Source organism: Rhineura floridana, chromosome 9 (assembly GCF_030035675.1).
Source record: "Rhineura floridana isolate rRhiFlo1 chromosome 9, rRhiFlo1.hap2, whole genome shotgun sequence".
Classification (NCBI taxonomy): Eukaryota; Metazoa; Chordata; class Lepidosauria; order Squamata; family Rhineuridae; genus Rhineura; species Rhineura floridana.
Genome location: NC_084488.1, coordinates 25,071,233 through 25,099,174, shown reverse-complemented (window position 1 = coordinate 25,099,174; position 27,942 = coordinate 25,071,233). Strand labels below are relative to the sequence as shown.

Below are 27,942 nucleotides of genomic sequence, written 5' to 3'. Positions count from 1 at the left end.
ATTGCAATCCTTATTAAATGTGTGTAGATTGTGGGGAAGAGCGGAGTGTTGGAGGCAAATCCATCCTTATTTAAAACTGCTACCAGATTACACATACAAATATTCCCACTGAGCTTCAATTAATGGGAGTTAAATTTCATCAGGAAAGCTTAAACGGCTTTAAAAAATACAATACACTTGTTAGTTTTAAATTTGCATATATATATATATATTTGTTTTTATTTTGCCTTTAGCTTTAGACCCAGCTTTCTCCAATAAAACCATGCATTTGCAAATGTTACTCCCCTTTTTCCGGCTCCTAATACTTTACAAACTCTGTGCAGGCAGAATTTCAGCAGCTGTGGCTTGGTCAGGCATGGGACAGGGCTGAGGAACGCTTGGAGCCTATGATGAACATGTGTTACACAGTAGCCCTACCAGAATTAAAGGTGGTAACCTTACTTATTCCTGGGTCTCTGTATCCCAAGACAGACAGGAGGGTTGCCATTTCTTACAGAGAGAATCAGTGTTTTCAGCAGCTGGAGAGCATCTGTTTTGCTTGCAGAAGGCCCCAGGTTTAATCCCCAGCATCTCCAGATAGGACTGGGAGAGGCTCCTGTCTGAAACCTTGGAGAGCTAACTGCCAGTCAGTGTAGACAATACCAAGCGAGATGGACCAATGGTTTGATTCAGTATAAGACAGCTTCCTGTGTTTCTATGGATGGCAGGAAGAAGCAAATAAGTGTAGCTTGTCTCATCACAATACCACCAAGATAGTTTGTGGGACTTATTTCTTTCTGCCACATAGCTATTAAAAACAGGTACCACCACCAATCTTAGTAGCTGTGCTAGACTGATAAGAGCTGTCCTCTATATTGAGTACACAGGGGATATTTCTGTCTGATATTTTACACTAGCACTTTGTTTCTGGAGCCATCAAGGTGACACCAAACCCAGGACTAAATTTAAGTTATAAATTAAACCAAGTTAAACAAAATTAACAGGTGTATCTATGCCATTAATTATAATGGTTTGGCAGTTATTACCCACTCCACAGGGAATCCTGGGGACTGCAATATAAGAGGAAGATTGGTTTCAGTAGCCAGATCCTCAGCACCCTCATCAAATTACATCATACTCTGAAGAAAGCAATGACACTGGTAGAAAGCCAACGTAAGTCTGACGTGTAGATATTCACCAAACATCTCCGATGTGGAAAGCAAGCTGTGAAGTTTCACTGAAAAGCTACAATGATAACAATGATGGTGCTGCTGTTCAAAAGTCTCCAATTCAGCTTTCCTTCAGTTTATGCCTCTGGGAGCCAAATGGGACCATTACATCTTCATGGGGAAGGGCAGTTTCACTTTGCTCTTTGTGCAGAAAGTTCCCAATGCCAATCTGAGTGGCCCACCACGAATGCTAACAGAACTCCCTTTTTTTCATCTTTGCATTGAAACCACTCTGCTGTACAACAGAAAAGGACACCAAGTTGAGTTTAAAAGACCTTGCACTCATTCACTGAAAAAATACGCCTCCTGGCTCGTTTTCTTGCTTGATTCACGGCTGTCCGGACAGCACACTCAAACACCTGCTGTACTCCCCTGTTGATGAGAGAGGAGCACTCAACATAGCCCTTGGCCCGGAGGTCCTTGGCCAATTGCTTCCCAAGCAATGGACTGATACAGGCTGCGCTATGAGGTCCTGTTTCCCTCTGGTCAATCTGGGTAGCCACCACTAGAATTGGGATGCGAGGCAAATGAGTCCGGATCTCTGTAACCCATTTGTTCCTTAAGCTGAGGAATGAGTTCTGATTGGCCACGGAGTAGCACATTAATATCACGTCAGCCTGTTGATAGGAAAGAGGACGGATGCCTTTGAAGGAATCACTGCCAGCAGTGTCCCAAAGGCCCAAGCTAACCTGGACACCATCCAAGAAGACTTCAACCCCTGTGTTTTCATAAACTGTTGGTCTGTAAGCATCTGGAAAAGTCTCGGAAGTAAAACGTAGCAGCAGTGCCGTTTTCCCAACAGCAGCATCTCCTACCAGAACGCATTTGACTGAATCCAACATTTCCTCGAAGGCTGCTTCTTCTAGAGCAGAGTCTGGAAGCACAGTTCCCAAGAGCTTGCTACTGTGAATGCCATTCAGGAGGAATCCATCTAGGTGTCTGTGGCATGTCTAGGGAGCTTTGCCCAAGGTGTCAAAATCTTCTGCTCTCCCCCACAAAATCGACACTTTCAATGAGTCAAACTCATTTTCTACAAGAAGAAGAGAAAACAGATGCAATTTTTGTTGAAAATCATGGGTAATGAATGATTTATCATTATTACATTTCCCCTGTCACCTTCCAAAGAAGCCAAAACAGCATGCATTATTCTCCTCGCACCTTCTTGATCCTTACAAAAACCTTGTGGGGTAGCTTAGATTGTGAGATACTGACTGGTCCAACAAGATCACCCAGTAAGCTTTGTTCCCATGCATAGATTTGAAGCTGAGTCTACCTGGTCTAAGCTCATCACTACTATCATACCATGCTGTCTCCCTGTAGTTGAAGCAGGGGTTTCTCTTGCCTTACTTGCAGTCAGTATTTGCAGTCCAAGTCCTCTTTCATCAACTCAAACCATGCTTCTATAAGTGTACAAGTTAACAAAATGAAGCAAAGCCCAAAAAGTACTGGCAGAATAATGGCAACACATCAGGCAGACATTCTGTAGGGGTAGCCAATGTGGTTTCCTCCAGTTGTTAGACTACAATTCCTGTTGGGCCCAGCTAGCTTGGCTAATGGTCAGGGATGATGGGAGTTGTAGTCCAGTAACATGTAGGTTGGCTACCCCTGAGAGCATTAGAACCTTGTGTTAGCATTCAGGTAGGCAGCTGAGCTCTACAGTAGCAGTGAAAACCATTTAAAGCAGAGAAGCAGCAGGGGTGAGGGAGTGCTGAACCCTTCTCCTACATGCCAATTTTGCCTCTCACAACTCTTCTCCACAACTGAATTTCCAGGCTCCCTGAATTAACAGTTACCTGTAGCTGAGAATGTGGCAATTAACTTTTATGTGAGCGGCTTTCATTTTTCTCTTCTTTTATAAAATGCTGTTGCTGTTTTTTAAATTTAGATAAAAACAAACACAAATTGAAAATCATACAAAATTATCAATTGTGAATTCAAAGAGAAAGCATAATTAATATAAAGGTGATTGTATGATTTCAGGATAGTAATATCAGCCACATCTATTTTCTGGCTGAAGGCAAAGTCCTTTGACCAGAGATTTCCTAGAAATGGTTAAAACAGAGCTGGCGGCTCCTCCTCTTTACTTAATGTAAGGATCATTCTCAAGCCCAGTGAAATTTATGCATGTTTTTAGTTTCTAAGTGGTATGTCCCACTTATCCTTCACTTAGTCTTTTAACAAATCCTGTATATCTACTGCTTGATTATAACAAAACTTCTAAGCCATTTACAAAAATTATAAAATCATCAATAAAACAGTTAAAAACAGGTAATTAAAACATTTAAAAGACCATTACAATCAGCAATAAACTAAAAGAGATTAAAACACATCAACATCTATGTGTCGAGATAGGCTTGCCTAAACAAAAATGTTTTAAGCAGGTGCCAAAAAAAAGTACAGCAAAGGCACTTGCCTTTGACATCAGGCAGGGAGTTCCAAAGTGTAGGTGCTGCCACTCTAAAAGAATAATTTCTCAGAACGTGGTAACAAGTATTACGTGATCCTGTAACAATCCCAGTTCCACAGATCGAAGTGGTCAAGTAGGCACATATTGAGTAAGGCAAACCTGTAAGTAAACTGGTCCCAAGTAGGGCTGCCAGGTTCATGGCCTGTGACTGATCCTGTATCTTTAGGAGAAGAGAAAGTTGCCAGGCCTGGCCTCCAAGAGGTCTTCTGTATCTTTAAAAGTTGTGCAGGGGGCAGGGAGAATTTCACCTTGTGGTTTTTCCCATTACAGAGTTGTAAGAACACCTGCACTTGGCTGACTTGCTCTTCTCCTAAAGTTACAGGATCAGTCTCAGGCCGTGAACCTGGCAACCCTAGTCCCAAGCTGTTAAGGATTACACCCTAGGCATGTATTTGTTTGAGTGTGTCACAAATTCTCTCTTTCTCTCACGCACACACGCACACACACACACTTGCACACGCATACCAGAGCCTAACAACTTCCAAAGTATTCAGCTGCCTCTCTGAATTTTCCTATGGACTTCAACAGGAGCTAGATAGAACACTTTGTTTGATGGGCAGTTTACCTACCCTTGTAATTGTCTGCAACTCAAATGCCTTCTTTCCCCATAACAACCAAGTAGAGTGTGAAAGGCAGAATATTCCAAGAAAATGCATTTCATTTCATCTGTGTACATCTGACAAAGTCAGTTATTGCTTTAACAGCTTCAGCCACAACGAGGTGGCACAGCACTGACCATTTTTGCTGTTTTGCTGCTAAATCTAGAGCAGATTTTTATCATAGGCAGCTTCCAATCCATTGTGATGACTGGTATCCTGACTTCCGTTTGGCAGAATTTATAAGGCAATCATTGCACCAGAAGAGGCCTTTCCTGGTACACACACACAGCCTACATCATGGTTTTGAAGAACCTGCCCCTTCCTCTTAGAGGAGTTTCCCAAGTAACACTTATTTCTATGAACCAATTGCCTCTCAGCAGATCAGATCAGGGAATGGAAGGGCTTTTACGTCAGACACTTAATTTGACCGAGGATAAGGGAGGTGAAGGGAGAAAAGCTTGCAAGGAGATGACTCCAAGTTTCTTTGCCCTTAGAAACAGGTAGGCAACCTGGTGCACACCAGATCTTACTGGACTACAACTCACATCATCTCTGACCACTGGCCATGCTGGCTGGGACTGATGAGAGCTTGAGTTCAATAGGAACTTAGGAAGCTGCCTTTTACCAAGTCAGACCATTGGTTTATCTAACTCAAATTGTCTACTAGCATCAGCTCTCCAGAATTTCAGGCAGGTTCTTACCTGGAGATGCTGGGGACTGATCCTGGGATCTTCTGTATGCAAAGTGATGCTCTACCACTGGGTGACAGCCCTTTACCAAGAAATTTAATTTATATTTACTGCCATGAGGGCACTGATATCATAGAAACATAGGACGTCTACCACTGGTCTGTTTGGCTCTGTATTGTCTACACTGACTGGCAGCAACTCTCCAGGATTTCAGATAGGGGTCTTCCCCAGCCCTACTGAAGATGCGGGGATTTGAACCTGAGGCTTTCTGCATGCAGAGTAGATGCCCTACCACTGAGCTAAGGCCCTTGCCAAATAACAACTGAAGGGCCCTATGTTGCCCTTCCCTGCGTCTGCAGGAAAGGGACAAAGATGGGTGGAAAGATTAGTATCTCAGTGTTCTGTTTTTCATATCAGTGGGTGGAAGTGTTTGCAAGAAAGGGATTATATCTCACATGGATGAACAAAAAGAGGTAGGAGAATCACCATGGTAAATGGGACAACAGCAGGCTATTATCAATTTTAAATCAGTAGTGACTCATCCATTAACAGCTTCAGCCAATGGAAGTCAAATTGATCTGACTTGATTTGTTTAGTGGGTATCCTCTCAAAGCCCTGGGATAAAGGGAGCTCTTAAAGCACTAGAAATAACAAAGTCTTAAAAACTAACACTTTGCTCATAATATAAGTTTTCTTGGACTAGAATTCACATTAAAAAAAATCCATTGTCCCAATTCAGTCCTTAAGTGGCAGCACTGAACCTTTTGATGAACTATAATTCAGCGGTTGTCATCATTTTTACTTTCTAGGTGTCATTTCCTGTACAAAGGATAAGGCACAATAAGCAAGCAGAGACTAAGGAAGCAATTCTATAACACTTGCATTAAAATGGCTGCTAAAGTACAATGCTGAGGTGTATTTTGAACTGATGACCAGACACACACACGAGCAAGGAGATTGTGGGCCAGAACACTGATCCCTTCATTCCCGTGACCAAGCTGAAGTATTATTTTGCCGTGGACACTGTTGATGTTGGCAAAAAGCTGGAGTTGCTCGTCTTCCCTTTCCTGCACCGGGACTGGCAGGTGCAGTACCAGCAGTACCAGCAGGACACCCAATGCTTTGATGTCAACGCATTGATGTTAAGAACTAGTAGACACCGTCAAAACTTTAGGAAAGGACTGGTTGTTACTGTATTGTTATTGAAAGATGTTGCTGTTGCTTTTTTAACAATGTTAATAGTTTCTAATTTAATTTTTTTGTAAACTGTATTGTTCTTTTCTGATGTGTGTTTTGTATTTGTGTTTAACTTTTGAGGGCCTTTTTGGCCAAAAGGCAGCATAAAAATAAACCATAACATAGGTTTCCTTGGTGTAAGTCCCACTGAACTCACTTGGCTTACCTTTGAGTAAATATGCCTAAGATTGCACTGTAAGCCTTTCTCTGGTGTCAGAGGGAAAGTTGAGGCTGCATCTTGAACTCTCTTCTGCTGAAACAAATGGGATTTATAAGCGCTTCAATTTGGCATCATCACATCCTTAATTTCTCTGGCTTAGTTCAGCTATATGATGCCAGAATGGCTCCAGGTTTGAGGGCCTAGTACTACACCTATCACTCATGATGACATGAAAACAACAGTACTGAGATCTGTGCTCCATGGCTGTGAGCAACTTGTCATTCTAGTTTCACACAATTTTAATTTTAATTTACCACGACTTCCCAAAGTGATGGTACATTTGGGATAACTGAAACAGTGAGAATCTCCCAGACCTAGCCATCCAGTGCAAGGGGCCCACGGCCAGTATCAGCAGTGAGCCCTTCTTTTGCTGGGGCCCCAATAGCTCCCCAAGACTTCCAGGTGCTAATGCTAGCCCTACTATGATGCCCTGCATATAGGCGTACAGAGAAAGTGCATAGTGCTCCCACAGGGACCGTGGCTAGGGTGATGTGGAGGTGTTGGTTTTGGGAACAGGCATGATCCATTAATATGTGAAAACTCCAATTCCTGTGATAGTGGCAGCTTGGAAGGCTGCTACTGTCACCATCGCCAGAATCAGAGCATTCACATATAGATTTCCCTTGTGAGGCAGGTTTCACACAAATAATGCCTCTACCCAAGCCTGTGCCAGTCAGGAGCCTGGCAGTTCATATCTGAACTGACCCATTAGAATCTTAACATGCCCCCTAAATATTTCAGGATTGTTGCTAAAAATAACACACTTGTTTTAAAAATTCAGTGTTGTTAGCTGAAAATATGCAAAGTCTTTTTGTAAAAAAACTAGTAGCATGGCATTTAAAAAAATCCACTCTTTGTTAAAGACATGTATCTTGAAGGCAGCACTACAGTTCTGGACATGGAAATCGATTCTGAAATAAGCATTCTGTTTCTGATCTCAAGGCAATTAACTGGAGCTAATTTGCGGCATTGATACAATTTATCAGTTCTTTAATTGCGAATTGGTTGTCTTGCCACAAATAGTAATAAATTCATATGTGTCATGCAAACTGTCCCAGCCCAAAGTGGTTTGGTGTGGGTTCACTGCCCACTTGTGATTGATTCTTGGTTACTTGGATCAATTGACTCATATTTGGTACCTCTGATTTCAGTATGTGCCGCTACTTTAATTTCATTTTTGCAAAAGGAATTTCCCTCTCCACCACTGGGCATCTCTCTCTCTCTCTCTCTCTCTCTCTCTCACACACACACACACACACACACACACACGCACACACGCACACACAGATAAAAGATCTTCACTTATGATGTAGTCCTCCAGATGTTGTTGGAGTCCAATATCATCAGGAGAGTCACAGGTTGTCCACCCCGACTTAAGCCATGATACCATAATAAGGTATTTTCCCCTCCCTCTCAATCCATTTTCCTTTGTGTTGTGTCTTTTTAGATTATAAGCTTAAGGGCAGGGACTGTCTTTTTTTTTTTTAAGTCATTTGTAAACTCTGGGAGCCTTTCTTGGCTGAAGTGCAGCATAAAAACAATTATTTAAACAAATACGTGATAAATGTGTTAGTCTTTAAGGCCGCGGGTGGGGAACCTTTTCTGGCCAGTAGGCTAGATTTTTATCTCCCCACCCCGTGGAGTCAAATTTAACATCACTATGACGTCTGTTGATCCTGCACTTTGAAGCCCTGATTGTTGAGACTTCAAAGCACAGCATGAGCTGTTTGAAAGCCCTTTTGCAAGGAGTCCTGTGCTCCTCTTTGAACCTCCAGTAACCAGTGGTTGAATGAGCAGCGCAGGCTGGCGTGCAAAAGCTCTTTCCAATAGCCCTGTGCTGTGCTTTGGCTGCATGTGCCTGTTCCCAGTAGGGGAACTGGCATGTGCAGCCATACTGAGCACCATTTAGCCCCAGCTCATCAGCTGATGAGCAGAGGTTAAATCCTGCTGCTTTGGCTGTGTGGCAAATGCAGAACAAACCTCACCCTCTGCCCATCAGCTGTTGCCATCCCCATTGCAGTGACATCAGCTGATGAGCAGGAGGGTGTGGTTTGAGAGAAACGGTCTTGCAGGTCTAATTTGACATCCTGGCAAGCCAAGATTGGCCCATGGATCAGAGGTTCCCTACTCCTGCTTTAAGATACAAGACTTTTTGCTGCAACAGACTAACAGAGTGACCCCTCTGGAACATCTTCACTTGTCACTTAATGCCTTTGAAAGCTCATACAACAATATGTGTGTTAGTTTTTTAAGTTGTCATAAGACTTGTTTTTGTATTTCTAAATATTTACGTGCACAATTAATTTGAGGGTATATTTTACACCCTTTGGATTGTATTCAGCTAAGTCCTACTCAGAGCAGACACACTGAAATTAATAAACCTAAGTTAGTCATGTCTATTAATTTCAGTGGGTCTACTCTGAGTGGAATAAACATTGAATACCACCCTTAGTTTATATTTGGCAGTTCATTTTTTAATTTTTTTTTAAGTGTGCAGAAGTGTGTGTGACTACAGTTGTATTGCATCCATATCACAAGGAAAGGTAATATTTTATCAGTGCAAGTTTACATAAGGCTGAAAAGCAGCATTAACAGATGAGGATGCATCTCTGTGGCATTTTGTGCACTGCGATTTTCACGCTTTAGTGGTAAATAAGAAATGTGAGGGAAAGCCTCAGAGAAAAAAGGAAGAACAAGGTATGAAAGAATCCTGCACTGTTGTGTGTCTTCTAATTGCAAAGATTGGCTACAATAATCCTCTGATTGATTCTCTCATTAGGGGACCAGGATGATTCAAAGATTTTATTTATTTTATTTATCTTAAAATATTTCTGTCCTGCCCTTCTACCCTATAATAGGGCACTCAGGGCGGCTTACAAAAATAAAATCAAACACGTACATAATAAAATTGTAAACAGTAAAACAGTAAAGATGGATATTGAGGGTTGACTTTGCAAAGGATGGGGAAATGGGCCCGTGAAAAATCTATACAGATGCACTCCAGGAATGGGTCTAACCCAGAGACTTAAATTGTTCTGGAAAAACAGGATTTCTAAGGAGAACTTTCAACATACATCCCAAACCACAATTCCCATGATTTTTTTTTTGGGGGGGGGAAGGTCTGACAAATAAATATATATTCCACAGAAATGAGTTTGTTGTTTAATCATGCCCTAAGACAGAGGCCATCAATCTTTTGGGGCCAGTGACCACATACGGGATTTTGAGACCATCCCATGGGCACTGGTAGCAAAATGGCTGTGGAGGATAGCATATCACAAAATGGCTGCCTCAGGGACATGGCGTTAAACATAATGGGTATTTACAGAGATGTTTTGTGAGCATCATAGGAAGCAGTGGTGTGTACACTAGTGCCCATGGGCACTATACTGGCAACTCCTGCCCTAGAAGAACAAACTTTCAAGGTATCTGTTGGAAGTGGCACCAAGGTTCAAAACCAGTTTGATATGAACATATGAGCAGCCTTCCACTGTCAAACCATTAGCCTATGTAGTTGGCACTGATCATTGTCAATGGCAGGAGGTCTTCTGATGTTTCAGATAGAGTAATTTCCCAAGTCTGCTATTTTAGATCCTTTTTACCAGAAATACCAGAATCTGGAAACTACTGCATGCGAAGCATTTGCTCTGCAGCTAAGTTGAACCTATCCCCACTAATTTCTTTTTTAACAATTTATCCCAAAATATTTTGTAGCCTCAAGCAGCTGCAGTGGACCATCCAAGAGGTAGGCACCCCGTGACTGATTGCTATGCTGCTGAGGAGCACAGCAGCTCAGAATGGTGCTCAGAACATACTCTGTCACAATCAGTTCAAGAGTTACACCCAGACTCCTTAGAACTCCTTTCAAGGAATCTTAGCATATCTTAGGATGAAGTCCCAGTTACAAGGGAGTAAGCCCCATTGAACTGTATGGGTTTCCCATTCAACTCTGGCTTTTGAGTAGACATGTTCAGTATTGCATGATACTACCGAAAGAACCCAGTTGAGTTTTTAGGGTAGTTAAACTCAGGGCAATGTGCCAAGGGCAACAAAGAACTTGGTGAAATAGCTTGAACATGTGAAGCAAGTTCTCTGGGTTCAGTTTGATTTTCATTGTGTAATTTGCCTCTGCAAAGAAAGTATATCTCCGTATGCAAGGAAGACTGTTTCCACAAGTGGAAAAATGTTCTCAAGATAGCCTTTGTCCCAACTATTAATTCCTTAACTACTCAAGCACCAATGTAGCATTATGCAATAGGGGAGAGTTAAAGCAAAGGAAGAGTAGTGAGCCTGACTCTTAGAGTGAGTAACAGTGTGCAATCCTATCCATGTTAATTTGGAAGGAAGTCTCACTTTGTTCAGTGGGGCTTACTCCCAGGACAGCGTGCACAAGCTTGCAGCCATAGTGATCATAGTTCCTAATGAAATTATAATTAATTTAATTTGTTTAATTTAAATAAAAATATTTATTTAGCGATTATATACTGCTTAATCATCAAAACCTCACAGTGGTTTACATCAAATATAAAATATACATTAAAATTACCAATTAATCAGATGTTAGCCTAAAAAAAAATCAAGATTTAGATCTCTTAAGATGAAAGTTGGATAGAGTTGAACAATACAAAAGAAAAATAACAAACAGCCATGACAGGAATGTAAGGATGACTGTTTTTGCTGGGGTTTCTATGAAAGAGAAAGCTGTGCAGTTCCTGTGGATGTTATAGTTAATTGGAACGATGAAATTTTAAAGCAGACTTTTTGTGGATGGGAATGTTGCTAAGGGGGAGATACTGTTTTGTATTATTTATTTATTCATTTAAAGTAATTATATCCTGCCTTTCAGACCTTGGCCCCACAAGGCAGTTAATAAAACCAATGTTATCTTACATTTAATGTACAGTACATTAAAAACAAACCAACTCTGAGCTACTTAATTAAATAACAGCGAAACAAACAAACCAGTAGCAGAAAACCAATCAACCAAACTGAGCAGCGAAATATTCCAGCAAAAACGAACTCAGTACAGCTCAATAGAAGAGCTACAAAGAAACCTCAGAGTTCCAAAACCTGCTGGAATACCTTGTCCTGGTGGCAGAAAACCAGGAGAAGAAGAGAGTGAATGTCATCTGGAACCAGACAACTTCTCTCTGTGACATTTCAACCACCACTTTAAGATCTGCAGAGAAGGCCCCCCTTGTGGTGCTGTCAGTGGGTGCGGCTCGTCGGACGGTGGCAGGGGGAGGACATTCTAATGGTAGACCCCCACTTATGGATCTCTCTCTCATTTAAGATGCAGTTGTCCCCCACATTTCTGATGCTTCGGCATCATCTTAAATTGCGTTTATTTCACCAGGCCATGGGCACCTAGCAGTACATTTTAACAGTCTGTTGTTTTGCTGCTATGTTTTTAAGGGTTTTTATCTTGTTTTATTAAATTTGGGTTATGTTTTAAGACTGCTGTTAGCTGTGCTGGGCTCCGGCAGGAGGAAGGGTGGTTTATAAGAACAACAAACAAATAAAATAGTGAGAACCCAAGAAAAAGGACCTCCAAGAATTATTTTAAACTATCCCTTATATACCTAGTAGGTCACTGCGTTCTGCAGGAGTGTCTCCCAATAACATCAGAAACCCGTTACACAGTAACTCAGAGCAGGCCTTCTAGTGTAGCTGTCCCTTTTATGTGGAACAGTGTCCAGACTTGAGATACGATACGCACAGCTAAAGACATTTTTATTTCAACAAAACTTTTCCAGCTGGATCTCTGCCTTAGGTGTTCATTATGTATTGTTTTTAAACCTACCTTCAATTGTTGTTGTTTTGTTTTCCTTTTAAAATTATTTTTAGCTGTTTTTATGGTATGTCTGTAAATCTCACTGAGACATACGTAAAAGGGGATCCATAAATTAATGAATTACCATAATAACAGTGGTTTCATACCAACCCCCCATGCAGTCAATGCAAAGGGAAAGAGGACTACTTATCATTTTTCAGTAATTACACTGGCGGAAAAACTGAGCCCTGAATTTTGATGTTTCCTATTTATAATCCAGGTTCCCTGACTCTTCAAACTTGTCAAAAGGCCTTCATGCAAATCCAGGGGGTACACTGTACTATTCCCCTGGAGAATCACAGCCCTTGATAAAAGGGTGCATTTCAACCTCTGCACCTGCCTAAAAATTACCTTCATGCTTTAAACAGAATGCTATCTCCTTTGCAGTGCCAACCCAACACCTTTTGCTGTCTGAGGGGAAAGGCAAGATGGTGTCCTCACCCCCCTTCCATGTACAGAAGCTGACAGCACTGGCAGTTGAATCTTACTTCAATCCTGGGGATGGGATAACACGCTCTACTGCATCTGGATTAGCTTGCAGGGTACAGGGCAGGCTGGCCACATGGCACACACAGCACTGCCCTCTTACAAAGGAGAAAAAACATGAAACTCAGGAAGAATGGTAAGGCCAGCCCTGATCCTTTACTCCTACTGAACATCCAGTGTAAACCTGCATGATATTTCACTGTCAAATCATCCGTGCTTCATATTTACGTATTTATCTGTCTATCTACATCATTTTATTTGTTTTCATTGTTATATTACAAAGAAATGATACCCATTCATAATTACAATACTGTAGAGCAAAGGATGTATAAAGTTGAATATTGTCCTGACATGTGTCCAGAACATCACAAATAAAACCCAGCTTTACATAAACTCATTTGATTGCTGCTTATTACTCACTCTTCTTTTATGTTAATTTAGATAGTATTGCTACTATATTCCATATTCTATCATCCCCAAATGGATGGAAGGATATTTCCCCCTCAATTCGCTGCTACACAGATCCTGGGATCTGTAAGGAAGTTAACATCTAATTCCATGACAGAAATTATTGTTCATATTAGCTTTTTTGGGAGTGGGGAAATCCTTGGTATTTGCAGATGTTCATACACTCTTAAATTATATATGTATGGTGTGGGGACTAACAGATGACAAGAAAGTGGATCCTGGGAGCCCTTATGGTTTCAAAGAGACTTATACTGCAAGTCTGGAAGGAGAAACGTCTACAATCTCCTTACACAGCGGTCTAAAGTTTTCATAGCCCATTCTATGTTTGAGCATATAGTTTATAATCATCAATCTTATTTGAATACCTATTTGGACCTATATTGGCCTGTATTAATGTATAGGATCAATGGAATATTTTTATTGTTAATGTCAGCTGAAGTTTCTTTTTTCTGTTATGTTTACAAAAACAAATTTTAATTAAACAAAAATTCCAAGTCACCATCAATCTTCACAATTCCTTTAAATAATCCAATAGTAGTATCTTTGGCTCTCAGGGTAATAGATATCTAGTCATCGTCCTAACTAGCCCTAGATTGTACTCCCAAAAGTCTGGATTATAGGGCATTCCCAAAATACATGTAAGAAATCTACCCATACCTCCAACAATTACTGTGTGCTGATGGATAAATCTGTCTCAAATCTGCTTTACATTGACATTTCTATGCCATTTCAGGCCTGCCCAAACATAGAAGCAAATTACACAATTACCCAGGTGCCAAAATTCCAGAGAGACTACTTGTCAGGTATGGCAATCATTCTGCACACCCAACCTTCTGGAAGGCATAGTAGAAAGCCTTCTGCTCTCCACAGTCCACCCTGGGCAGGCACTAAAGGAGTGATAGACTTGAAAATAGGAAAACAGCAATTTAGGCTGCACTCCACTATGTCTGCTCACAAGTAAGCTCCATTGGGTTCAATGGGACGTACTTCCAGGAAAGTGTGTACTGGATTGTAGCCTTACTCTACAATTCTATCTGAAGGATTTCCCACTGTGTTCAGTGGGTCTTGCTCTAGATCATAGTGGCAAATGACTTTTGGATTGTTCCATAATGCAACAGCAATATGCACACTTACTTGAGAGTAAGCCCCATTGAACAGAGGACAACTTACCTTCCAAGTCAATACACACAGGGTAGCATTGCACGTCATTTCATGTGCTCTTGTCCGGCTGCTTATCATAAAATCAGACAAAGATCTTGCTATCAATGTGATGAGCATCCCCTGACACTAAGGCTAGACAATTTTTTAATGGCAATTACACTCTTTGGTTCTGATTCAGAGATTGATGTAAGCTCTGACCCACTCAAGGAGCATCTAAAATATGCAGGCTTCCCTGTTCAATTTAATACCGCAGCCAGCTTTGCACATGCCAACGGATGAATGCACAGAGCTGCGTCGTCTTAAATTAACAGATCCGTTTTTCAGATTATATTTCTTTTAAAGCCACCTAACCTTATAGCCTCACATCCAAATAATATTTTTAGCGGATTTTAGTCTTTTTCTTTCATTCAATGGCAATGGCTTATCTCAATGGTCCCTAAACTTTCCCCCTCCCAACCACTTGAAAAGTGCTGAGGATCTTGGCGGATTGCTTAATGTTTTTTCTGCCCGTTGTATCAGTTGTTATCTGTTGTGCTAGGTGCTGTAAGATTTTTAATTGTATTTTTACAGACATGCTGCAGACCACCTGAATAAAGCTCACAGACCATGGGTGGTCCATGGACCAGAAGACTAGCTGCTTTAATGGCTACTGCTGTTTTTAATCTTTGTTAAAAATGTTTTGTTACTTTAAAAAAAAAATTATTGATAAACTTAATGTTTCTTCTAAACCATTTAGATGTTTTTCCACAATCAATTGGTATATAAATTTTGGCTGCAATCCAAACAAAGGATACTTACGTGGGAGTAAGTCCCATTGAATTTGAATGAAGCTTACTTCTGAGTAGACATGTATTGGATTACAGCCTTTGTTAAATAAATAATAAATAAATGTGTTGAGGTAAACCCAGCCAAGTGTCAAGCTGCAGAAGAAATGTCATATCTGTTATTGGATCTCACAATGTATGTTTGTTTGTTTATTATTTGATTTATAGTCCGCCCTTCCTCCCAGCAGGAGCCCAGGGCTCCAATGTTGATTGGTTCAGGGGTTCGGATTTGGACTAGAGCAGTGCTTCTAGGGGAAAGGAGTTAACTTCCCACCCCCCAAAAAGCTTGCTGTTTGCCCACAATTTTTTTTCCAGCTGAATCTCCCCTCAACTAATCCCCCAATAGTATTTCAGTCTAATCTGGACTAAATTTAATTTATTACTGCCAGATATCATTCAGGGTTTCCACTGCCTCCCTAGTGGCTGACTGAAATGAGACACATAGCTGGGCATCAACAATGTTCTGGTAATTCCATTAAACAACTTACCCAGTGATTTCATGCAGATGTTTAAAAGCAAATAATACACGAGCCAAGATGGAACTCTCAGCACACTATAAGCTAAGGGGTCAAGGTGCTGAGTAGTAGCTAAGACTACTACTCCCCCCCCAGTGGAGCCCTCTAAGTACAGATAGTGATAACTACTTAATTGTTGTTGCTGTTATGTGCCTTCAAGTTGATTACCACTTGTAGTGACCCTATGAATCAGCTACCTCCAATAGCATCTGTTATGAACCACCCTGTTCAGATCTTTTAAGTTCAGATCTGTGGCTTCCTTTATGGAATCAAACCATCTCTTGTTTGGCCTTCCTCTTTTTGTACTTCCTGATATTTTCCCCAGCATTATTGTTTTTTCTAGTGAATCATGTCTTCTCATGATGTGTCCAGAGTATGATAACCTCAGTTTCATCATTTTAGCTTCTAGTGATGATGAAACTGAGGTTATCATACTTTGGACACATCATGAGAAGACATGATTCAGTAGAAAAGACAATAATGCTGGGAAAAACAGCAGGGAGTAGAAAAAGAGGAAGGCCAAAAAAGAGATGGATTGATTCCATAAAGGAAGCCATAGACCTGAACTTACAAGATCTGAACAGGGTGGTTCATGACAGATGCTCTTGGAGGTCACTGATTCATAGGGTCGCAATAAGTCTTAATCAACTTGAAGGCACATAACAACAATGATAGTTCTGGTTTAATTTGTTCTACCACCCAATTATTTGTCTTTTTCACAGTCCATGGTATGCGCAAAGCTCTCCTCCAGCACTTGTTGATAAGGAGATATATTTATGTTAATAGACCAATTAACTCACATAATCTGCTAAAAATCCTTTGTCTTGGTTCAGTCCAAAAGTGATAGCATTGAACCACTTGACAGGCCACTGCACAGCGAAATCAGTAAATTACAATAGAATCAAGAGGTTCAATGGTATCACTTCTAGGCTGAAAACAGACAAAGGATTTTTAGCACATTATATGCATTAATTGGCTTATTGTCAGGATGGCTATCTTATCAAGAACAGTTTTGCAAATTGCCACTGTTAATTATGTAATTTATCGCTCTCTGTCCTTTTTTGTGTTTTATTTCCTTCTGAACTCACTGTTTACTGTTTGTCCTATAACTCAGGACAACAGATGAGCTTTAGTGAACTGTAGTCCACTATGTGTGTGAATTAGCTTACCTTTTTGTTGCTTTTGCTACAAGGAGTACCCTACTGGAAAGTTTATCAACAACTTCCTTTAGCACAGCTGGGACACAATCCTCACTCAGTGAGCTATTTGTAAAGTCAGCTGTCCAGATAGCCTTGATCTGGCCTTCTTAATCAGCAAAGGGAAAGCGTTGAGCGCATGCATGCACATACACACATATACTTGTCAGAGAGTCTTCTGGTTCCTCAGCCTCACTTCACATAAAAATAGGTTTCCTTACTGCCACTAATTTACACAGAATACTTTTTAAACCCTCCAAGTAGCATGTATGGAAGGCTTTAGGCATGAGACAACACAACCACTGAGAAACAGTATAAATGTTAAACTATGTTTGTAGGTTCATTAAAGGGATATTATTTACAAAAGATAATAGGGTTACTTAGTTTGAATCTTTAAAGGTGCCTGCTGACAGGTTCTAAAGACTTCAGGGACACTGTTGCTCTCATCAGCCTCTATTATTTATTTATTTGTTTGTTAAATTTTTATACCGCCCCACTAGCATAGCTCTCTGGGCGGTGTACAACAGAAAGTATATACAATAAAATCACATAAATCGATACAAAAACATATATATAAAAATCCACAAATCTAAAACCAAATTGAACATATTAAACTAAAATGCCTGAGCAAAGAGAAAGGTTTTAACTTGGCGCCGAAAAGATAGCAATGTCGGCGCCAAGCACACCTCAACGGGAAGACTATTCCACAATTCAGGGGCCACCACTGAGAAGGCCCTGGTTCTTGTAACCATCCTCCGAGCCTCTCTATGAGTCGGAACTCGGAGGAGGGCTTCGATGTTGAACGTAGTGTACAGGCAGGTTCATATCGGGAGAGGCGTTCCAGGAGGTATTGTGGTCCCGCACCGTATAAGGCTTTATAGGTTAAAACCAACACTTTGGTCTAAGTGGCTTTGACCTCAGGTTGGCTTCCCTAAACCTCCACCCCAGCCAAATACTGCCACAGCACAGTACAGCTACTAGGAACAATCCACGTCTGTACCCCAAAGCTCCTCTGGTTGTGCTCCTGGCTGTTTGGACCGTTTGTCCAGAGTTATAACCCCACTTGGTGTCACTTCCCTCTAGCAAGACCTTCCTTCAGGGCGGCCCCTCAGACCATCTGGGTCAGTGGTCCCCTTCTGATCTCCACCAGACCACTAATAGTGACACCCTAGGAATTAATATCTAGACCTCAATCCTTCTCTCAGCTGTTCTCACTGACAGACAAACCAACTCCTCACTCCAACTATCAGCAACTTCAACTGCTCTCTCTAACTCTGTTGACTGACAGTTAACTCCCTACTGCCTGGAATCTTCAGCCAATCAGAATGAACTAACCTGATCCAGGCCCCATCTAATAGAATCTTAGGCTGCTTTCACACTGCACTTTATTCTGTTATTCTGATGATTTCTTACTGGTAATTTGCACATTATATATGATGTACAAGCTAGTTCCAGAATTCTAGTGGAATATAGCGCAAGTTTAGTGCTTATTTTTGTAATAATAATACAAAAAACAATGCATTTGCAAGCTTGGGAACCCAAAAACCACAGAAGTTATGCGCTAGCTGCAGCCACTTATGTGACAGGCATCCCAACATGCAGCGAGTTCCAGCCCTTTAGGCGCACAGATTTTTTTTCACCTGATGAAAATTGTACCTGTATTCTGGCATAGGTGCTGGTAGTAGCAGCATTTCCCACACATACTTCTGTGTCTATACAACTAAAATAATTTTAAAAGTCAGATGCTAAAAGGATAGGGCTTGCAAGGCGATGGGATGAGATCTTAGACCTCCTACACAGTGGGGAACAATGCACATGTGTATAATAAGTGAGGGATGAAAACAAGACGTTCACTGCAGCTGTGTGAAAGACTGTTGCGCAAAATTTTGGTATATCAGCTGAAAAAACTGCTGTTCCTTAATGCAACAGGTACTGCAGTATGAAAGGTATTTTAGAAATCTGGACAGAAGCGCTACTTTTTTAATCCGTTTAACACAATCAGCCCCATGTGTGAAAGCAGCCTTAAAGTGATCCTGTCTCTCACCCTCTCAGAACCTGTCACCAAGCAACCACTGCCAAGCAGACTTGCAACAATGTACTATAACAAGGCCTCATGGCAATCATATAGGTCATATAACATTTCTTTAAACACAAACAAAACACATACATAGTATTTCTCCACAATAGCACCACTGCTAGCAGCAGCAGCAGCCATCTTCTAACCACACATTTGCAATAGTGGCTTCAGGATGTGGGAGCAGGGATTTAGATCAGGGAAATTACATGGGGATAGAGTTAACACACACACACATCCCTCTGTCAGTGCTCCTGTCACAGTGAGAGCCTTCCACACGCACAGCTGCTTTTAACTAAAAAAAACTGCAGCAAAAGGTTATGGGACCATATCCTTTGCATCTTACCTAATGAATTCATTGTGTAATGAACTTCCATAGGCAAGAAGTTACTTCATCGGAAGCATGTTGTGTGTACACAATTTAGTTCCCCTTACTTTTCTCCACATACACGGTCTTGAGTACTGTTTCTGATCAATAGCGCTTCTGTGAAATATTCCCCCCTCAAATTTTTTTGAAAAAGATAGGGTAACTAGTAGAATCACATTCTATTTTGTTAAGCAATCTTACAAAAACAGGAATTTCTGGGTTTATGGAAGGATGGATGTTAGATTATCCTTTAGCGCAGCTATTTTGTTCTGTACTGATTAAGGGTCAGACTAGACGTCATGTTTGTCACACAGTTCAACATATCTTATCTGTTTAACAAATGGCCTGTGGGGGGGATTGGGATTATGATGTGTGTGGGGTATTTAACCCTTTCCCTCATGGTCCCGCTCAGAATCCCAACCTCCCATGCCTATTGCAATTAGAGAAAAACTTCCACTGGCACCAGTGGTCCCAATCCTGCTCAGCAATCATGCTGGTCCTGCACCAGCAATTTGTTAATTTGATACAAAAATCATCTATGCAAGACCAAACTTTCCTTTTTATTCAACTAAGTCCTATTCGGTGTAGACCCATTGAAATTAATGAACCTAAATTATTCATATTTATTTACTTCAAATGGGTCTACTCTGCGTAGGACTAGCATTGAACACTACCCTATGTGATCAAAGTCATGTTTACTTGGGCCTAAGATCGTCGTCTCTTTTTTTCTGGCACTGGTCATATGTATTTAAGACCAGCTTGACACACAGAAATGTAAGAGGTAAAGTTTTCTTTGGTCTGGAGACCAATAATGGGAAACCTCCGCATGCTAAATTCCTGCTTTCAGGGCTGTTTTTAAAGGCACAACAATGAGACCTGGTAAGAACATGGTAACCTTATTTCTTGTATTGAAAATATATACAGGGAATTGGTCAAAAATGTTACATTGTCTGAATTAATCAAAGGCAAATCCGAGGTATGTGAATGACAGAAAAGGCTCTCAGAGCTTTATGATATAGACACCTCAGATGCACATCAGTATTTCCACATTGCAAAAATGTACATCTGTAGCTATTGTCTGATCAAAGTACACATGGATGTTTCCTGAATATGAGATTTGGACCTGCTATTTATAGCATTTCAGGGACATATTATATGAAAACAGTAAGTGCAGACATATACACGCATTTAGGAAATGTGCCTATTGGACATGTGGAATGCAAGATTCATATACAATTTATGGAGAACCTAATCTATAATATACATATTCATTCAGAGACTGAGCTCTCTGCAATGCAGCCAGGTCTATATTAGGAAGAAGAGAAATCACAGGAGAAATGGCTCCTTTAAACTCAGGAATGATAGGATGGAACATAGAAAATTGCCTTATACTGAGTCAGACCATTGGCCCATCTAGTATTCTCAGAGCATGGAAAAGTTACCTTTTTTGAACTACAACTCCCATCAGCCCCAGTCAGCATGGCCACTGGATTGGGCTGATGGGAGTTGTAGTTCAAAAAAGTAACTTTTCCAAGCTCTGATATTATCTATACTTATTGGCAATGGCTGTCCAGGGTTTCAGGTAGAAACCTCTTCCAGTCCTACCTGGAGATGCAGAGGATTGAACTTGGGACTTTCTGCCTTCTACCACTGAGCTACGTCCCTATACAATATGGCATAGCAGTCACATAGTGCACTGCTATGCCAAATTGACATTAAACCAGATGGTTTTGCATTGTCACTACGTGGATGGATAGAATCATAAAATAGTAGAGTTGGAAGGGGCCTATAAGGCCATCAAGTCCAACCTCCTGCTCAATGCAGGAATCCAGCTTGAAGTATACCTGACAGATAGCTGTCTAACTGCCTCTTGAATGCCTCCAGTGCTAGAAAGCCCATAATCTCCCTAGGTTCCATTATCGTACCACTCTTAACAGTTAGGAAGTTTTTCCTGAAGATGCACATCAATAATCTGCTAGCCAAACCCATCTATTATTAAATTAGGTCACTGCACACATTATGAGGTCACAAACATGTATATGACACTGTGTCTATAACCAACTGGGAGCCCTAGTATATTCCAATTGAGTAGTATGCTTGCATGGGCCCCAATTCAACAAAATCCATGTGAAATAGCTTGGGATAAAATGCATACTTCAGCAGCTGGAGTCATCAGGCCGTCTCAGAGGGTCAGAGAAGCCCATGCCACAGCCAGCTTTTGAGGCCCCTAGCAATAATAAAAATGAGAAATTAAAGCACGCAAAAGCAAAATAAGACACCCAAAAAGAGTGAATGGTTTGTTTATATAATCAACTGATCTGAGATGGCACATTGATCATGGTTTAATCTTGTGCCATCAGAACCAATGTATTTTTATTAATATTTACAAACTTTTAAAAACTATTTAATGTGACAAAATCTATATCAGTTACCAAAAAAGTATTTTATCAAATCATACCTCTTATTTGCTTCAAGTGACAGGTGTAAGCTAAGAGCACCTGTCACAGTTTGGTCCGATGTGCGTTAAAACAAACTGTGAGACATCAAATGCCAAAGAATTATCAAGTATCTAAATTAGAGGCCCTCTCTGATCTTGAGGCCAAGGCCATATGGCCCTCCTGGCCCCCCTTCTCATTGGCCCTGGGAATCCTACCAACCTGCTGTTTGGCACGGAAGAGGGAGCCTGGCACGGCAGGGGGCTGAACTCTGCCCTCCTTCTCCTTCTAGTGGGATTCCAGATTTGGCAAAAACGGACTATGGGAGTACAGCCCCCGCTGCTGTATTGGGCTTGGAAATAGTATGGGCAATTTTCTAATTAGTTAGAGACATGAGCATGGAAAACTGATTCCATTTGAATGCAGCTCCTGGCAAGAATCCTAAATAAGCGTCTGTTCTTTACACAGTTAGAGTTTATTTCTGTGCGCCTTCGGACCAAAAATGCCCCCAAGTTGGCTCACAAAGATTAACAAATATATGTAAGATGCAAATAATAAAATACAGTGTAAAAAAAGTTAAGTCAGTAAAATCTCAACAACCTATTTAAAATAAACCTAATACCCAATACACCCACCCTACCACCTAAAGGCAAAAGCCAGTCACCCTTACCCTCAGGAAGCAACTCTTCCATCTATGGGTCCCAGGCAGAGGCATGGCAGGTGGAAAAAGCTTGTTTCCCCCCGTGCAGTTGTGCCTGAGAACAGATAGTAGGCACCTTTATTTCCAACACAGATATGATCTCTGGATAGGACACACACAGCCGCAATCCACCACAGAGTTGGGCACGCTTTCATGACTCCAAGGGGCCTGAGGGCATGCCAGTAACCCGATTTATGGCTTGTGTGAAAAGCACCCTGAACTGTGGTCTAAATATTGGTATGACATGTCAATTTCCCAGCCATTTGATTTTGGACACATAAGGTATCCAACAGCATTTCAGCAGTCATCTGAGAAGAGGCTTTCCCTCCTATGTGAGGAAGGAGGAAGGGCTGGCAGCCTTTGCTAAAAATGCCATCTGATAGCCAGTTTCTCAAAGTGTATTGTTTAGTTAGTGTTCTGTATGTTATTAGCTTGTTGTTCAGTTCAGAGAAGAATCTGGAACTTCAGCCACATTTGTTTTTATGCACATACAAATATATATGCATACATATATGGTTTATAAAATATAGGAGGTAAAGCGTAGCTGTGCTAGAAAGGACAATAAGCACTGTGTTGATTAGCCTCTTAGAAGTTCAGCCAACTTTGAAAGTTTGGGATCTTCCTTTGAAAGTTTGCCTTTTTTCATGATCCATCAGTTGATACAATTTGGCATCATCCTTATCCTCCAGTTATGGATCATGACCCATGACTCATCTTTCATGAATCAGCTAATTAGGAGATAAAGACAGGATCTAGTAAAAGTTAAGTACATTTAACCCCTACTTTCAATGGAGATTTAAGTACATGCTTAACTGTCTTCCACTTAAATCAATGGCATGTGATTGTAGAAGTTAAAAGTCCTTATGCTCAGAATAAAAGGTGGTGGATCACTGTCCCTTTCATGGGCCAGACTTCACTTCTGAGAAATAAAACATCTTTTTAAAAATCTAAACTTCTAAGTTTATAATATAGCAAATGTTGGCACATTGGTTAAAATAATTTTAACTGTAAGCACTTACTGAGTAACCCCACTTACCTGCAAGTAAGCCCCATTGAATTCAATCAGACTTACTTCTGAGTAGACACGGTTACAATTGTGCTGTAAACTGTGAAAATCTCCAGGCTGCAATCTAGCATGGATTTAGGTTCACACAGGCCTATTGATTTCAGCTTTGCGCTCCTGACTCTGTGCTGGATTGTGGCCTCAAAGATTTAATTGCTTCAGCTTGCTTTATACATAGGGGAAACATATTTGCTATTTCTGCCTGTTTATTCCAGGCTATTCTGTGTGGCACATTCAATTTCATTTCCCTTCCTGATTTTTACCAGAACAAGTCTTGCAATTAAAGGGGAGATGTACAATGCAGGATTTTCCTCCTATAAATTTCAGGACCCAGCCTGGATAAATAAGACAGACTATAGACTGCTTTCCATGGCTTCCTTTTTTATCATGAATCTGTAGGGCATATATTCCTGTACATATTCTGAATATGTTCTGAAGTTAGGGCAAAATCTCTGATTGTGTCTGTATTTTTTTTAAAAAAAACTCGATATTATTTTTTGGGTCTTAAAGTGGCATACAAAAATAAAAATATACAAAATTTACAGCCTACATTAAATCATCACAGAATAAAACATCAGAACAGCACTCATGGTGCAAAGGTCTCCTGAAATAAAGCCATTTTAATCTTGTGTCTGCAACGTAGCAAAGACGGTGCCTGCCTCACTTCTAATGGGACATTCCATAGAGTTGAGCCCACTACATCGAATGTATAAACTTGAGATGACAAGTACATATTATGAATCCTTATTATGTCAGTGCCCTAGTTCTTGCTGCCTGCGGGATAAGGTCACAGTTATACTCTCAGGTTTTAGAATCACTGTTTTCATGATGTTCTTTCTTTTGTATGCATGCATGTGCATTATCCAACCAAAGTTAAGCAGCTTGGTGGTCCTTTAATTTCAAATGGAAAAATAAGCATATGCTTAAATATCTCCCATTGAAATCACTGAGATAAGAACACAGTAAACTAGATTGTGTCCTGTACTGATGGCATATTCAGCTTCACATGGTGGGCTCTGTTCATCACTGGTCAATATTTATTTATTATCATTATTTTTACCCCGCCCTTTTTCCAAAACTGGAACTCACAGCGACTTCCAGATGAAAGCACACATATAATTAAAAACATACAAAAGTCTAGATTAAAATAAAATTATAACAATTTACAGTATTAAAACCATTAATATACACAGTTAAAATAATTCAAACTCAGTTTAAAATAATACAATTAGACAATAGCAATGCAGCACCCTTCAAGTCCTGTCCTTAACAGCTTTCAGTTCCAAAGGCTTGTTGAAATAAAAAAGTCTTTGCTTGCTGACGGAAGGACTGCAAGGAATTCTTAAAGCTGAGCCAAATAACACTCAAAAGTATCAGAAAGGTTATAGTTTTCATAAGCCTCATGAAATATCATTCACATTTTATCCTGAAATAGTTATAGATTTTAATCCACACTGGTTACAAAACTCATTTGCCATGCCTGGGACTTCTGCTCTAGCTCCACCACCCTAAGCCACGGGAAGGCCTCCTGCTCCTTCCAATGACTTTGCCCTTGCTGTCTCTTCCTGTTTGGACCTGCTTTCCACAAAACTAGCAAGATGATGCCACCTGCCTGCCCTCTCTTCCTTCAAATCCCTTCTCAAAATCCACCTTTCCCTTGAAGCATTTGGTCCAACCCTTTTGTCTTCATCTCCACCTGAAACTAAGCCTAAGTATTTATGACCATCAGTGCAACTCTATAAACATTTACTCAGAGATAGGTCCCATGGAGCTCAATGGGGCTTACTCACAAGTGGGGTATAGGAATGTAGCCTTAACTGACACCATACTGTACTCCCTTCTACTCTCCTCTACTGCTTCCTCCCTTCTTCTGTTGCCCAGCATGGGCAAATGTTACATTGTAAACTCCTCCATATCGCAACCTATAGTTTTCTGGTTACTCTGTAAAGCACTATACACATCATGGTACAGTACTTACATTTTAAGTTAAAATATAGCAATCAAAGCTGTGCAACACTGGGACTGTTGTGTACTGTACAAAGAAGAGGCGCTAACTACATACAAACTCATGAACCTCACTGCCAAAAAGACAACCCTGTGCATACAACCTAACATGTTATTCCAGTACTAGCAGGAAAACAGAGGATCCTCAGTGGATAAGGAAAGCACTGAGCAGGGAGTCAGATTAGATGGCTTACATGACTCCCTCAACTCTGAGTTTCTATGATTTACAGCACAACAATCTGCACCTGTGAAAGCAGCTGCTCTTCAGTTAGGCCCACCCACCTCAGATCTCAGCAGGTGTATGGGCTACTGAATGAAGATGAGTATCTCCACTGCTAAACTGTATACCTACCTCCAGAGCACATAAGCATCTGTGCACAAGAGGCATTATTGAAAAAAATTAAGAATGCAATCAGACAAAGCTCGTCAATTTCAAGTTGCATTGATTTCACCGCCAGTGCTTGAGAATGTGCTTAACTCTCTCAACAGAATCAGCAAGGAAAGAGAGCAGAAAGAAAGAACTTACCAGATGCAGGACGATAAACAGGGTCATTTGTCAACAAAATATTTTCTTAGGAAGGTGACAGTGAAAAAGCGTTGCCCATTCTCTTGCTAGTTCTAGTTGCACAGTGGATTGCCATTTGAAGTAGCAAAAAAGGACCCAAATGAAGCAGTCTAGTTTTCTAATCAGCACCACTGGCGCCTACTAGCTTGCAGCTGCCTTGATGGTCAGAGCAGAGAAGCTGATGGGAAGGGGAGAGAGAGAGAGAGAGAGAGAGAGAGAGATATTAAGTCAGCAGTTGAATTTGTGTCAGTTTCCTGAGGGCTTCTCGTTCTGCCTGTGTGGGTTTCGCTGTGGGTTTAGCGTGTGTCTCTCTCTCATAAAGATCAAGATAACTTGAGCATGTTGAGTCTGCACGAAGAGAGGGGGAAGGGGCTGCCAGGCCTGAGACAGTTTGTTTTCTCACCAGCACTACTACTACCATCACCATCTCCCCTTTTTGCTTCCTCCATCCCAACATCCATCCCCAGCCCAACTATGAGGCAGAGTGAGGAAGCCTTCTCAGATGGCACATAAAAGTGCAATGAAGGAGTAGTACATTGCCAGTTATTTCATTTATGATTATGTTTTTATAATCAGTGGCTGCTGTTTAGAATTTAGTGGCCTGCCTAGGGTCAACTACCTAGAACAGGGATGACCAACATTTGTATCTATGGTGAACATAAGAAGAGCCCAGCTGGATTGGGCAAAAGGTCCATCTAGTCCAGCATCCTGTTCTCACAGTGGCCAACCACATGCTGATGGGAACCTTGCAAGTAGGACCTGAGTGCAACAGCATTCTCCCCACTTGCAAATCCCAGCAGCAGATATGCAGAAGCACAAAACTGGTGGTCATTCTGTTTTCCATAGAATTGTTCAGGAAGGAAAAAAACTAGACCTATATTTGTAGAGCAAACTTATCCATGTCTACTCAGAAGTAAGCCCCACTAAGTTCAATTAAGTGTATATAAATATGGCAGCAGCCTTAGTCACACAACCTGATGCCTGGTTCATTGTCACACAGTAGGGATGGGTCAGAAATTCAATTCAGTTTGTATTTGAAGCTAAATCTACCAAATTCACACTTTCTGAAACGATATGAGAATCGAAACACAGCCATCTGAAATTTGCAGTGGTTCGAATTTTGCAATGCAGTTCACCAACCAAACAATTTTTACAAAACTTAAGGGGGAATGTGTGCATAAAAATAAATATGTGAGTGAAAGTAACATACATGAATGCATTATATGATGAGAAATTGCTTGCAAAAATTTATACATTAGTTAAAGCTGCCTACAAAAATATGCTTATTAAGAGAAATTCGCACTAAAATGCTGGAGAATTTTTATGAGGATTTTTTAAAAACTGGCAAATTGCAGCAGAAATGTGGAGAACTGCATTTAAGACTGGAAAAATTAGAAACAGAGAAAATCAAAATTGATAGTTATTTCGATCCTTATCACACAGTTATTAAAATTTGTTTGGGCCTTCAGAGTGGGTGGGGAGAGAGATACATTTGTTTTGCAGGAATGATTTGGCTCACGGGATGGTTTTCCATAGTCTGCACTGACTAGCGGTGGCCCTCCATTGTCTCAGGCTGCTGACATGTGGTCAGGCAAAACATCTTATCATTTGTGCAATATCCCCACAAACCTAGATCCAGCAATCCTATCTGCACATAAAATGGGGGCAGGGAGGTGTACTGATGCTGCAGTCAGTAGCTGCATTACTATTTAACTCTCAGCCTGGATGGGGAACCTATGGCCCTCCAGATGTTGCTGAATTCCAATTTCCATCAGCTGCAGCCAGCACAGCCAATCGTCAGGGATGATGGGAGTTGTAGTCCAGCAGCATCT

The 27,942-nt window shown here is 40.9% G+C and overlaps 1 protein-coding gene across 5 annotated transcripts; it reads right to left on the bottom strand.

The window, feature by feature from the left end:
- Nucleotides 1-650: 650 nt before the first annotated feature.
- RHOH (ras homolog family member H) lies at nucleotides 651-26,263 on the bottom strand. 5 transcript variants are annotated; one of them, XM_061585508.1, is made up of 4 exons: nucleotides 26,072-26,090; nucleotides 21,499-21,570; nucleotides 6,366-6,449; nucleotides 651-2,238 (listed from the first exon to the last, which is right to left on the bottom strand). In XM_061585508.1, the coding sequence occupies exon 4, from the start codon at nucleotides 2,048-2,050 to the stop codon at nucleotides 1,475-1,477; it is 576 nt and encodes a 191-aa protein (XP_061441492.1). In that variant the 5' UTR covers nucleotides 2,051-2,238; nucleotides 6,366-6,449; nucleotides 21,499-21,570; nucleotides 26,072-26,090; the 3' UTR covers nucleotides 651-1,474. The 5 variants fall into 5 exon arrangements, with proteins under 5 accessions (XP_061441492.1, XP_061441493.1, XP_061441495.1 ...); XM_061585509.1 differs by lacking the exon at nucleotides 21,499-21,570 and having other exon boundaries at nucleotides 26,072-26,263; XM_061585511.1 differs by lacking the exon at nucleotides 6,366-6,449.
- Nucleotides 26,264-27,942: the final 1,679 nt, after the last annotated feature.